Genomic DNA, 15828 nt, shown 5'->3' on the forward strand with positions numbered 1-15828 from the left:
TGTGGGTTTCTGAAACATTTTTAGCATTTTTCGACCTCCTCAAGCCACCCCGAGCCAAATGACCACAACCACAGCATTCCTTGTGCTTTGGTCTTCAAAACCCACTAAAAGATTGGACCGAACCACCACCGTGGGGTGGTGGCACCGCTGTCACCGTTGGAGCTCCGGTGGGAACTTTTGCTACCATTTAATTTAAAAAAAAAATAAAAATAAAACTTTTTAGGACTCGCTAAAAAACCTTAGTTTTTAAGACTTTCAAATAGAGGACTCGCGGGGCGCGAGTCCTAAAATGTTGTTTTTGTAGTAGTGAGGGTACAGTTCTGCATATATATACTATAGTGTGAAAGCAGGTTAGGTTACGAAACCCATTATTGTCAAAGGTCATAATGTAAAGAAAATGACCTTCTTCTACTGTAAATTATTTTTGTCCCATTTGAGCTTTCTCACAGCTCTAAAGGGAGGTGAGGGAGTGAATAAGTCCCCTATAAATAATGACAAAGGGGAGCTCGTTGGCCATACATTAATGTATTTATAGCTATTATACAGTTTCAATGGCTATAGTGAGTTTGATCAAAAAATGGTTTGCACAGTCCCAAACAGTGCAAGCCATGATATTGATTCAAGCTTTCGCAACCGGAATGCAACTCCTCTCGAAAGTCGTTCTGACTCAAGGAACTTTCGTCTTCGCTTTGATAACCTACCGTCACATGATTGCAGCAGTGTCTGTTGCTCCTTTTGCCTGCTATTTCGAAAGGTACATACATATACATATACTTCTTATGCCTGTTTTTTGTTTCTTTCTTTCTTTCATGGCTGCCCTAGTTATAGCCCTTCTGGTTATATATTATATATAGTGATGGTTTTTTCTTTGGTTGGCAGAGGTGAAGAAAAGAAGTTCAGTGGGCTTGTTTGGTTCTAGATATTTGTGAATACGCCCTAACCGGGTAATTAAGCCATTAATTTTATCATTGATATGATATATATATATATATATGACATTAATGATTAGGGTTTATTATTTGGAAAATTGTTTTAACTAAAGGCATTCAATGTTGAATATCTTTTTTTCCCTTCTTTATAAAATAATGCTCCACTAATTATTATTTTTTCTACATAACTCTAATTTATGTTTATATATAATTTCAAATTTAACTATTGATCCGTTAAATTATTATTTTTTAAAGGAAAAACTAAGTATCATGTTTCCATATAAACTATATCATAAATAAATAATTATAATTAAAAAACAGCTAATATATAATAGCTTGGCATAAATAATTTTTCCATAAAACTACTCTAAAACGTAATTATTATTTTTATATAAAAAAGATCTTCATATTTATTTTATTAAAATATAAAATTATATATGGTATATATATAGGGAGAGATTACAATGCATCATTTTTTTGCAACACTGGTACATTTTTTATCTATTTCGGTACCTGAATAGTTATAATTTCAAATTTTTTTATATGATGGTGTACATTATAGTTATTTAGAATATCCTACAAATTTTCAAGAAATTCTGAATAAATTATGGTACAGAAACAGAGTCTAAATTGTTTGTTGCACGTGTGCCTGTTTTTTTGTGCACGCGTGTAAAATTTGACAGTTTGAACTCTGTTTTCGACTTTGTAAACTATTCAGAATTTCTTGAAAATATGTAGGATATTCTAAATACCTACAATGTACACCGTCATATAAAAAAATTTGGAATTATATCTATCCAGGTGTCAAAAATAGAAAATGATACACCGATATTGCAAAAAAAAAGATGAATTGTAGTCGTTCCTCAGTATATATATTAAAGTGAAAATAGGTCTAATAAGGTAACTACTGTTGAGTCTAGGGTGGGCCTCAACAAGATTATTGAGGATATCTCCTTTGACTTAACCCATTAAAATCTTCATTGCAGCTTTGTGTATCAGATGATTGAGACATATATATATATATATACAACTATGCATTTTGCATTTCTAGGATAATTGTCAGTCTCTACCATGGTCTGCATCATCTGCATCTGCATTTATACATGTGCATTTATACAGCTATATACAAACTTTCTGAACTTAATCTAAGTTGTCATGCTTATCTTATTTATCTCTTGAATTAAGATATATATTATTTATATCAATTGATAAGGTCATAATTAATTAATTTGTAAATTAGAGAAGGTGAATGTGCATACAAAAATAAGTAAAGTGAAAAATTTGGGAGCAGTGATCTGTCTGGACAAAGGAGAAGCATTTTACATTGGTCATCATCATTGTGACCACTCTTCTCATATAATTACTTCTAAGCCATTAGATTCCCATTGGGTACGTGACACTCTCATGTTGCTCGGCAGATGCTTCTCCTACTTGACATGGTTTCTCATACAAGTAATATTAACTACTATATATTATATATGGTTTGTTGTTTAATGAAAATATGTGTCGTTTTGCCTTCTGTGTAGTCTCTTATGTTTTTTTTTGTGAATAACTGGTGAAGTTGATGAATGTATTCCCTCACAAGTATTGGGCAACTATGCTCACATGTATCATAGCAGTATTGCAATCAGCTGTGTTGGGCTTGTGTTTAGATACAAATGCAGTTGCATGGAGACTTGATTGGAATCTTCAGCTACTCACTATTGTTTACTCGGTAATTAATAATAAGCTAATTACTTTTAAATCCTGATATTAATTAATAATATTATTAATTTTTATTTAATATAGGGAGTGTTTGTTACGACTGTAACATTTTGCTTACTCACTTGGGTGATCTCAAAACCAGGGCTCACTTATCCTTCTATGTTCAACTCACTAAATATGATTTTGGTAGCTGTATTTGAAACTCTCTTCTTGGTGAAGCCATCAGAAGTGGAACGTAAGTACCATATTATAATTTGCATTAATAATATAAAAAAGCTTTATTAATTATATATATATATATACATGCAAACTAAATAGTAAATGTACATGTATATTATTTTTCCAGTTTGATTGAGATGGTGCTGATAATGTACATGTATATTATTGTTGTTGTATATTATTATTCTCCTTTTTGGGGATAAGAGAAAGGAGACCGAAAACCTGGTTCAACAATAACAACAATTAGAAGGTGTAAACCCAGAAATTTATGGTAATGATCAGTCTAGTCCTAGTGGACAATAGGCATAGGATTACATATTGAAACCTCAAGCATATGATGATATAAGAAGAAGAAAATAATGAATAATGATTTTATAATACATAGGTGCTTATTAGAACTCATTTAAATATTTATTAAGTGCTGAAATTAAGTTGCAGACTCATTATTATTTAAATGAGTTCTAATAAGCACCTAGGTATTATAAAATCATTATTCATCCTCTTCTTCTTATATCATCATATTCTTGAGGTTCCAATATGTAATCCTATGCATGCATGTCCACCAGGACTAGACTGATCATTACCAGAAATTTATGAGTTTACACTTTCTAATTGCTGTTGTTGTTGAGCCAGGCTTTCAGTCTCCTTTCTCTTACCCCTAAAAAAGGAGTACAATAATATACATGTACATTTTCAGCACCATCCCAATCAAACTGCAAAAATAATATACATATACATTTACTATTTAGTATGCTTATAAGAGAGCTTTAAATATAGCTACCAAAATCATATTTAGTGAGTTGAACATAGAAGGATAAGTGAGCCCTTGTTTTGAGATCACCCAAGTGAGTAAGCAAAATGTTACAGTCGTAAACACTCCCTATATTGAATAAAAATCAATAATAGTAATAATTAATATCAGGATTTAAAAGTAATTAGTTTATTATTAATTACCAAGTAAACAATAGTGAGTATCTGAAGATCCCAGTCAAGTCTCCATGCAGCTACACTTGTATCTAAACACAAGCCCAACACAGTTGATTGCAATACTGCTATGATACATGTCAGCATAGTTTGTCCAATACTTGTGAGGGGATACATTCATCAACTTCACCAGTTATACACAAAAAAACATAAGAGACTTCACAAAAGGCAAAACGACACATATATTCATTAAACAACAAATCATATATAATATAATATAGGGAATTTACTTATTTGGTACCATATGTTTTTGCAAGGTATCATTTTGGTACCCTCTGTTTTTAATAATGCTCATATAGTACTCGGTATTTTAAAAATTATACATATTTGATACCATAGACTCAGATTTAATAGATAAAATTTTGTCAATATGATCAAACTGTCATTAGTTATATGTAATTAAGTAATTAAATTTAAATTTAGAACTTACATAATTGACAGCTGTTTGATTAAATTGGTAAAATTTTATTAATTAAATTTGAGTTTAGGTACCAAATATGTACGATTTTAAAATACAGGGTACCATATGAGCATTATTGAAAACAGAGGGTACCAAAATGATACTTTGCAAAAACACAGGGTACCGATCTCCAATTGGCCCATGATATATAATTAAAATTGAAAATTAATTTTTTTTTATTAAAAATGCTAGGTTATAATTATAAATATATATATAATCAGAATTCAAAATTCGAAATTGAAATTTTTTTTTTATGAGAAACACTTTTAACTGCGGTTGTAGTAGTGATACCGATCTCCAATTGGCCCATGATATATTTTGAGCCAAATTTGGCACAACTTTTAGTATGTGCCTATAGTTTATAAATATTAATTTTATCATAAGGTTTGATTAAAGAAGATAGTCCTGGGAATACTAAAAGTTGTACCAAATTTGGCACATGCTAAAGTTGGGCCAAATTTGGCTCAAAATATAGCATGGGCCAAATTTGGCCCACAATAAATATCACATTTTTAATTACTCATTTGTCACTCATTCTTTCTGGAGTGGTTCGTATTGGAGATCAGTATCACTACTACATACAGGTATGTATCTGCATTTATAGGATAATTGTCAGTCTCTTCAGCTATTTATGGTCTAATATATATATATATATATATATGCATGCACATGTAAGATAACATCTACCATGAGACTTTACTATTATGGTATCAGAGACACAATGACAACCTATGCTACAAACTTTCTGAACTTAATCTCAGTTGTCACATTTATCTTATCTATCTCTTTCAGGTAATTAAGATATATATATGTATATATTATTTATATCAATTAATAATGTCATAATTAATTAAGATACAATAATACAACATTAATTCATTTGTAGATTAGAGAAGGTGAATGTGCATACAAAGGCAGGTAAAGTGAAGAGTTTGGGAGCAGTGATATGTGTAGCCGGTGCTTTGACGACCAGTCTATTCAAAGGAGAAGCATTTTATATTGGTCATCACCATCATGACCACTCTTCTCATATATTTACTTCTAAGCCATCGGATTCCCATTGGGTACGTGGCACTCTCATGTTGCTCGGTAGTTGCTTCTCCTACTCGGCATGGTTTCTCATACACATAAAAAAATTAAACTTCATAAATAAATGACATTAATCTAACTAACAAATCACTTTGTACTGGGAGTAGATTGTCATTGACATTGTATTCCTAAGTTTCATACCACTACAAAATTGACAAGTTAACATAGATTAGATGATTAAATACTATATCTAGTTTTTCTTAAGCAAAAAAATAAATATAAAATATAACATACTCTGTTCTTGATAACTTCTGCCGGATTTGGTGCATTTACAAGATCATAGAAGTATCTTAGTACATAAAAACTGCATTCGTGACTTTGGGGCTGTTTTGGGCAAGAACCTCTCAGCAAATTCCTAAATGTGCCAATGTATTCATTTTTCGAACATTGTGCGTTTGCTCTACAAAAATTAAAATTAAGTAATTATATATTATACTTTCAAGTCTAAAAATTTAACATTGCACACATATTTCTCTGCGGTTTTCCTTATGAAACCGCAGAGAAAATGGTATTTTCCAAATATTTCTCTGTGGTTTTCTTTATAAACTGTAATTATATATTATTTTTTTTCCCGTTTCATGTTTCAGACTCATTTGAACCTTTTCTCTGCGTTTTTCATTTAATGCTAAAAAAAAAAGCGCAGAGAAAACCTATATTTGTAGTAGTGAACCCATTAAAATTTTATTTGTAGCTTTGTGTATCAGATGATTGAGACACATATATATATTTATATACATTAATACTTATTCCTTCTGGAGTGGTTCGTATTGGAGATCAATATCACTACTACATACATGTATGTATCTGCATTTATAGGATAATTGTTAGTCTCTTCAACTATTTATGGTCTAATATATATATAAATATATATATGCATGCACATGCAAGATAACATCTACCATGGGACTTAACTATTATGGTATCAAAGACACAACGACAACCTATGCTACAAACTTTCTGAACTTAATCTCAGGTGTCACGTTTATCTTATCTATCTCTTTTAGGTAATTAAGATACATATATATGTATATATTATTTATATCAATTAATAATGTCATAATTATTAAGATACAATAATACAACATTAATTAATTTGTAGATTAGAGAAGGTGAATGTGCATACAAAGGTTGGTAAAGTGAAGAGTTTGGGAGCAGTGATCTGTGTAGCCGGTGCTTTGACGACCAGTCTATTCAAAGGAGAAGCATTTTATATTGGTCACCACCATCATGACCACTCTTCTCATATAATTACCTCTAAGCCATCGGATTCCCATTGGTTACGTGGCACTCTCATGTTGCTCGGCAGTTGCTTCTCCTACTTGGCATGGTTTCTCATACACGTATAAAAAATTAAACTTCATAAATAAATGACAGTAATCTAGCTAACAAATGCCTTTGTAGTGGGAGTAGATCGTCATTGACATTGTATTCCTTTTTGTCATATCACTACAAAATTGACAAGTTAATATAGATTAGAGTAAATATTATATCTAGTTTTTCTTAAGCGAAAAAATAAATATAAAATATAACATACTCTATTCTTGATAACTTCTGCTGGATTTGGTGCATTTACAAGATCATAGATGTATCTTAGAACATAAAACCGCATTAGTGACTTTGGGGTTGTTTTGGGAAAGAACCTCTTAGCGAATTTCTAAATGTGTCAATGTATTTATTTTCCGAACATTGTCCGTATGCTCTACAAAAATTAAAATAAAGTAACTATATATTATACTTTCAAGTCTAAAAATTTAACATTGCACACATATTTCTCTGCGGTATTCATTACGGAACTGCAGAGAAAATGGTATTTTCCAAATATTTCTCTGTGGTTTTCTATATAAACCGTAATTATACTTTTGTTCCTGCTTCGTGTTTCAGACTCATATGAACCTTTTATCTGCGTGTTTTATTTAATGCTAGAAAAAAAAAGCGCAGAAAAAGTCTATATTTGTAGTAGTGAACCCATTAAAATTTTATTTGCAGCTTTGTGTGTCGGATGATCGAGACACATATATATTTATATAAATTAATACTTATTCCTTCTGGAGTGGTTCGTATTAGAGATTAGTATCACTACTACATACACGTATGTATCTGCATTTATAGGATAATTGTCAGTCACTTCAGCTATTTATGGTCTAATATATATATATATATATATATGCATGGACATGTAAGATAGCATCTACCATGGGACTTTACTATTATGGTATCAGAGACACAATGGCAATCTATGCTACAAACTTTCTGAACTTAATCCCAGTTGTCACGTTTATCTTATCTATCTCTTTCAAGTAATTAAGATATATATATTATTTATATCAATTAATAATGTCATACTTAATTAAGATACAATAATACAACATTAATTAATTTGTAGATTAGAGAAGGTGAATGTGCATACAAAGGCAGGTAAAGTGAAGAGTTTGGGAGCACTGATATGTGTAGCCGGTGCTTTGACGACCAGTCTATACAACGAAGAAGCATTTTAATTATATTGGCCATCACCATTATGACCACTTTTCTCATATAATTACTTCTATGCCATCAGATTCTCATTGGGTACGTGGCACTATTATGTTGCTCAGCAGTTGCTCCTCCTACTCATCATGCATGGTTTCTCATACAAGTAATAACTACTATATATTATATATGGTTTGTCGTTTAATGAATAAATGTGTCGTTTTTCCTTTTGTGTAGTCTCTTATGTTTCTTTGTGTATAACAGGTGAAGTTGATGAATGTATTCCCTCACAAGTATTGCAATCAGCTGTGTTGGGCTTATGTTTAGAAACAAGTGCAGCTGCGTGGAGACTTGACTGGGACCTTCAGCTACTCACTATTGTTTACTCGGTAATTAATAAGCTAATAATTACTTTTAAATCCTAATATTAAATAATATTATTATTGCAAAAAAATTCAAAATTATGACATTATTATTAATTGATATAAATAATATTTATTTTTTTGCTTAAGAAAAACTAGATATAGTATTTAATCATCTAAACTATATTAACTTGTCAATTTTGTAGTGGTATGAAAAATAGGAATAAAATGTCAATGACGATCTACTCCCACTTCAAAGCGATTTGTTAGCTAGATTAATATCATTTATTTATGAAGTTTAATTTTTTATATGTATGAGAAACCATACCGAGTAGGAGAAGCAACTACCGAGCAACATGAGAGTGCCACGTACCCAATGGGAATCCGATAGCTTAGAAGTAATTATATGAGAAGAGTGGTCATGATGGTGATGACCAATATAAATTGCTTCTCCTTTGAATAGACTGGTCGTCAAAGCACCGGCTACACATATCACTGCTCCCAAACTCTTCACTTTACCTGCCTTTGTATGCACATTCACCTTCTTTAATCTACAAATGAATTAATTATCTATTATTGTATCTTAATTAATTATGACATTATTAATTGATATAAATAATATATACATATATATCTTAATTACCTGAAAGAGATAGATAAGATAAACGTGACAACTGAGATTAAGTTTAGAAAGTTTGTAGCATAGGTTGTCATTGTGTCTTTGATACCATAATAGTAAAGTCTCATGGTAGATGTTATCTTACATGTGCATGCATATATATATATATATATATTAGACCATAAATAGTTGAAGAGACTAACAATTATCCTATAAATGCAAATACATACCTTTATGTAGTAGTGATACTGATCTCCAATACGAACCACTCCAGAAAGAATGAGTGACAAATGAGTAATTAAAAATGTGATATTTATTGTGGGCCAAATTTGGCCCATGCTATGTTTTGAGCCAAATTTGGCACAACTTTTAGCATGTGCCAAATTTGGCACAACTTTTAGTATTCCTAAGACTATCTTCTTTAATAAAACCTTATGATAAAATTAATATTTATAAACTATAGGCACATACTAAAAGTTGTGCCAAATTTGGCTCAAAATATAGCATGGGCCAATTGGAGATCGGTATCACTACTACATACAGGTATGTATCTGCATTTATAGGATAATTGTCAGTCTCTTCAGTTAGTTATGGTCTAATAAATATATATATATATATGTGCATGCACATGTAAGATAACATCTACCATGGGACTTTACTATTATGGTATCAGAGACACAATGACAACTTATGCCACAAACTTTCTGAACTTAATCCCAGTTGTCACGTTTATCTTATCTATCTCTTTCAAGTAATTAAGATATATATTATTTATATCAATTAATAATGGCATAATTAATTAAGATACAATAATACAACATTAATTATTTTGTAGATTAGAGAAGGTGAATGTGCATACAAAGACAGGTAAAGTGAAGAGTTTGGGAGAAGTGATATGTGTAGGCCATGCTTTGACGACCAGTCTATACAATGGAGAAGCATTTTAAATTGGTCATCACCATTATGTCCACTCTTCTCATATAATTACTTATATGCCATCGAATTCCCATTGGGTACGTGGCACTCTCATGTTGCTTAGCAATTGCTTCTCCTACTCGGCATGCATGGTTTCTCATACAAGTAATAACTACTATATATTATATATGGTTTGTCGTTTAATGAATAAATGTGTCGTTTTTCCTTTTGTGTAGTCTCTTATGTTTTTTTGTGTATAACAGGTGAAGTTGATGAATGTATTCCCTCACAAGTATTTCAATCAGCTGTGTTGGGCTTATGTTTAGAAACAATTGCAGCTGCATGGAGAATTAACTCGGACCTTCAGTTACTCACTATTGTTTACTCGGTAATTAATAAGCTAATAATTACTTTTAAATCATAATATTAATTAATCTTATTATTCCAAAAAAATTCAAAATTATGACATTATTATTAATTGATATAAATAATATTTATTTTTTTGCTTAAGAAAAACTAGATATAGTATTTAATCATCTAAACTATATTAACTTGTCAATTTTGTAGTGGTATGAAAAATAGGAATACAATGTCAATGACGATCTACTCCCACTACAAAGCGATTTTTTAGCTAGATTAATGTCATTTATTTATGAAGTATAGTTTTTTATGTGTATGAGAAACCATGCCGAGTAGGAGAAGCAACTACCGAGCAACATGAGAGTGCCACGTACCCAATGGGAATCCGATGGCTTAGAAGTAATTATATGAGAAGAGTGGTCATGATGGTGAGGACGAATATAAAATGCTTCTCCTTTGAATAGACTGGTCGTCAATGCACCGGCTACACATATCACTGCTCCCAAACTCTTCACTTTACCTGCCTTTGTATGCACATTCACCTTATTTAATCTACAAATGAATTAATGTTGTATTATTGTATGTTAATTAATTATGACATTATTAATTGATATAAATAATATATACATATATATATATCTTAATTACCTGAAAGAGATAGATAAGATAAACGTGACACTGAGATTAAGTTAAAATAGTTTGTAGCATTGGTTGTCATTGTGTCTCTAATACCATAATAGTAAAGTCCCATGGTAGATGTTATCTTACATGTGCATGCATATATATATATTAGACCATAAATAGGTGATGAGACTAACAATTATCCTATAAATGCAGATACATAACTGTATGTAGTAGTGATACTGATCTCCAATACGAACCACTCCAGAAAGAATGAGTGACAAATGAGTAATTAAAAATATGATATTTAATGTGGGCCAAATTTGGCCCATGCTATGTTTTGAGCCAAATTTGGCACAACTTTTAGCATGTGCCGAATTTGGCACAACATTTAATATTCCCAAGACTATCTTCTTTAATCAAACCTTATGATAAAATTAATATTTATAAACTATAGGCACATATTAAAAGTTGTGCCAAATTTGGCACATGCTAAAAGTTGTGTCAAATTTGGCACATGCTAAAAGTTGTGCCAAATTTGGCTCAAGATATAGCATGGGCCAATTGGAGATCAGTATCACTACTACATACAGGTATGTATCTGCATTTATAGGATAATTGTTAGTCTCTTCAGCTATTTATGGTCTAATATATATATATATATATATGCATGCACATGTAAGATAACATCTACCATACTTTACTATTATGGTATCAGAGACACAATGGCAACCTATGCTACAAACTTTCTGAACTTAATCCTAGTTGTCACGTTTATCTTATCTATCTCTTTCAGGTAATTAAGATATATATATTATTTATATCAATTAATAATGTCATAATTGATTAAGATACAATAATACAACATTAATTAATTTGTACATTAGAGAAGGTGAATGTGCATACAAAGGCAGGTAAAGTGAAGAGTTTGGGAGCACTGATATGTGTAGCCGGTGCTTTGACGACCAGTCTATACAACGAAGAAGCATTTTATATTGGTCATCACCATTATGACCACTCTTCTCATATAATTACTTCTATGCCATCGAATTCCCATTGGGTACGTGGCACTCTCATGTTGCTCAGCAGTTGCTTCTCCTACTCGGCATGCATGGTTTCTCATACAAGTAATAACTACTATATATTGTATATGGTTTGTCGTTTAATGAATAAATGTGTCGTTTTTCCTTTTGTGTAGTCTCTTATGTTTTTTTGTGTATAACAGATGAAGTTGATGAATGTATTCCCTCACAAGTATTGCAATCAGCTATGTTGGGCTTATGTTTAGAAACAAGTGCAGCTGCATGGAGACTTGACTGGGACCTTCAGCTACTCACTATTGTTTACTCAGTAATTAATAAGCTAATAATTACTTTTAAATCCTAATATTAATTAATATTATTATTGCAAAAAAAATCAAAATTATGACATTATTATTAATTAATATAAATAATATATATTTTTAGCTAAGCTCCTTTTAAAATATTAATTATTTCATTTTATTGATTTACTCCTGTTGGAATATCCCAACAAGGCTTGAGACTAATCTAAAACATTCACAGATGCAACACGAAATTACCCTAGTTCAGCCCCAATATGGAACCTACATCCAGCTAGAGCTCGTCCACACACGAGTTCTTGAATCCACTAAGAAGAGTAACAATACAAACCCAGTCAAGACAATTTGTTCTTGACAACTCTCACAAAACTCTCAAACACTCTGTGAAAAATCACTCTTTGAAAAAGACAAACAAGTAAATGGCACACACTCTCTTACTCTGTTTTCTCTCCAAGAATCAACTCACTCTATGTTTCTTTCTATTTTGTTACATAATGAAAAAGTATTACAACTCTTTATATATATACTGACCTAAGTGGATACAAGAAATAGATGAATAATGAATTGACATGTGGCTGTCAATATTGTTACTATGAGAATTAAACACCACAACTCTAAAATTTCTTATGATGAAATATAATGATCAATAAGAAAATACCAGTATTTTTAGCCAAATAAATATTAAAGCACTCTATTCAAAACTATCACTAGGAGTTAGGGATAGAAATTTTCGCCATACGGATGGGCCTCGTTTATTTTACATGATACTTTATGCAATTCCCTAGCATGTTAGTAATTTTTTTTAAAAGATTTTTAATTTTATGCTGGACAATAAGTAATTCTTTGAGTGATTAGTGTAGTGTAATAATATAAATTAGTTTTAGGTAAACTATTTTTTAAAAAAAAATAAATGGGTACTGATCATAGGGATTCCTCTTCCCAACGGGGATTACCCGCCACCGGCGAGGAATATGGTAGGAGGGAAGGTGGGGCAGGAATGAGGATTAAAATTGTTAACAAAGATGAGAGCGGGCGGAGCACCCCCCTCCAATTATCTGCCCCATTTCCATCCCTACTAAGAGCTTGACTTAATTAAAATCTCAACTATATTATTCTCACTTGCTACTATTAGTGTTGCATATTATTTTAAGACTCAAGAACTTAATTTATTATAATAATGAATGAATGCTTAAGGGCCATATATATATTTCCAAGCAACATAAAATAACTAATTGCATTATTTATTAAAAAAAATAGTAGTTTTATTTGAAGTTTATACTAACTTTATATGTATAGGGAGCAATTGTGGCAACTCAATTTTTTAGATGCATTGGTGTCATCACTTATTGTTTTCTTGTTTGACATACATGAATAAGTTATAACTTCATACAACAGTGTATATTGTGGCAATTTAAAATCTATCACATATTTTCGGGAAATTTTGAATTATTTATTATGCCGAAAACATAATTTAAATATCCTATCTAGGATCTCCACGATCTGGTAAGCCTCATTTCTGCACATACGAGACCGAGACCGAGTCGTTTGTCAGGGTAGGCCAAAATTAGCTCTGGCTCAATATCTTTAGGGCCTAGTCCCCTCCCCCCCCCCCCCCCCAATCATGGTCTCTGCAAAAGCCTTCGTGTATTTCTTGCAAGATAGTATGTGCTTCCTCAGGCAGAATACACCGCATGAGGGGTAGCGAATGCCCTAGTCGATGTAGAGTCCCTTCAACCATAACATACCGCGGAGCTTCATATAGCAACTTTATTGTGCCATTTCGATCATCGGGTAACTTACCGGTTGTGAGGTACTCCACAATGAGGGTCATCTTGGTCGATTTTATGTAAATCATTCCGACCTCAACCGATTCTGCTACTATGCTCGGTTTTTCCAAGAACTCCACTGGAAGTACATTAAGTGTATCCGTCTCTTTGGTGGTAGCAAGTCAAGCCAAACCATCAGCATTGGAATTCTGTTCGCGGGGTACTTGTTCAACGGAGCTGAACTCGAATTCAAACAATTCGCCCTTAAACTTGGCTAAGTAAATCGCCATCTTGATATCGCAAGCTTGATATTCCCCTAATATCTGATTAACCACGAGCTGGGAATCACTATAACATTGGATCATCTTTGTTTTTAGCTATTTCGCCACCTTTATTCCTACCAATAGAGCTTCGTACTCGACATCATTGTTGGAAGCTGCGAATCCGAACCTAAGAGCTGTATGGAATCGATGCCCTTCAGGTGAGATTAAAATTATCCCAGCTTCAGGTGAGATTTCTGGGAATGGTTTTCTGAGTTTGGGTCGGTGGCTCTGGTTTCTAGGCAGAGATTTAAGAGTTTTTAGGGTTTTGGTTAAATTTTGTTTAGTTTTTAATTATTCAATTTAAATAATTTAATTATTCAATCTTGTTTATTAAAATTACTTTTTTTAATTAATCTTCTCATTTAAAATCAATTAATATAGTTTTATCTTTTAAATTATCAAATGGCCCAATTAGGTGGTGACAGGTGTTATCCCTTCCCTACACGTCTTTTTTTTTCCCAGGTAACGGAGTGGTAGTGACGGAATTGCCTAATTCATAACGTTTGATATTTAATTCATTGAAAAAAAAATATGGCATATAAGTGTACAAAATTGAAAACATATGATATTTATGTCGCAAATACCCCTTTATATTATATTCAAAATAGACTTTTACTGGCGCCCAGGTGTCAACAGTCAACACTTTGTTTTATAAAGCATCAACAAAAGTGATTGTCCCGATGGAATTTTAGTGACGATTTTTGTAGGAGCCAATTTTGTGAGAAAGTTAGGTTCCAAAATGTTTTATGCTTGATGTGATTATGTTTGTTTCCGATGCTTGAAAGTACTAAATATATGATATATGAATATATTGGTAGTTGAGATTTTTACTATTAATGAAATTTATATATTTTTTTAAAAAGAAATATATAATAATTTTAATAATTAAACTATTTTTAAGAATTTTAATTATGTTTAATTGAACATTAAATTATAAAAATTCCATTTATATACATATCTATATGAAAACCAATCAAACACTAACATCTTTTTTTAGCTCATTGTATTCACATATTACTTTATTGATATTTCTTTTACCCTTTTTAGTCGAAGAACCACCAAGCCACAATATACCATAATCAAATTCAAAACATTTAACAAAAAAATATGAGTTATTAAAAAAAAGTATGAGTTATTGAAAAAAAATGACAATTTATTATTACTAACATTGTTGTGGTATTTAATCCTCCTAAATATTAACTGTAACAACTAACTCCCTTGCTGGATCAGAGAGTTAGTTAGGATCGGTTACAACAACTTTGTAACAGCTATATGCTATAAATAGCTTAAGTTCCTTTCTTTTCAGTCTGTAACTTGTAATTGAATCTCTGAGAGAAAAAGAGAGTGAGAGAGCTATAGATAAAGAGAGAAAGTTATTCGAGACTAAGAACTTGGGTGTACTCGGGGCTAGGGGGAAGAGCTGAGATTGTTCTTTCATGTTTGAGTGTTATATGCTCTCTCTATCATTGGTGTTTGTACAAGTTCAGATTGATCATAGTGGATTCGAGATGATGATGCTCAGCTGGAGTATGGCCAGGGATCATATTGATCTCTAGGACCGGAACCAGGATAAATTGTTTAGTCTTTTTCTGTTCTTAGTCATTAATTGTTGCTGATACATTAGTTTGGATTTTATGATTGTTCCTTTTGATGTGTTTGATCTGTTTATATC

General features: G+C 31.6%; 1 protein-coding gene across 1 annotated transcript; it reads left to right on the forward strand.

Moving 5' to 3' along the window:
* Positions 1-551: 551 nt before the first annotated feature.
* On the forward strand, positions 552-12016 carry LOC133778822 (WAT1-related protein At2g37450-like). Its single transcript, XM_062218844.1, has 11 exons — positions 552-754; positions 880-907; positions 2491-2643; positions 2718-2868; positions 8116-8240; positions 9296-9375; positions 9506-9583; positions 9668-9699; positions 10011-10135; positions 11447-11524; positions 11954-12016. The coding sequence occupies exons 1-11, from the start codon at positions 552-554 to the stop codon at positions 12014-12016; spliced, it is 1116 nt and encodes a 371-aa protein (XP_062074828.1).
* Positions 12017-15828: the final 3812 nt, after the last annotated feature.

Source organism: Humulus lupulus, chromosome 5, assembly GCF_963169125.1.
Source record: "Humulus lupulus chromosome 5, drHumLupu1.1, whole genome shotgun sequence".
Lineage (NCBI taxonomy): Eukaryota > Viridiplantae > Streptophyta > Magnoliopsida > Rosales > Cannabaceae > Humulus > Humulus lupulus.

Excerpts from the sequence above, each read along its gene's own strand:
- LOC133778822 (XM_062218844.1), top strand. The coding sequence starts at position 552 with ATGGCTATAGTGAGTTTGATCAAAAAATGGTTTGCACAGTCCCAAACA. Across the intron at positions 755-879 it reads TTTGCCTGCTATTTCGAAAG|AGGTGAAGAAAAGAAGTTCA; the intron begins GTACATACATAT and ends TTTGGTTGGCAG. Across the intron at positions 11,525-11,953 it reads ATCTTATCTATCTCTTTCAG|ATGAAGTTGATGAATGTATT; the intron begins GTAATTAAGATA and ends TGTGTATAACAG.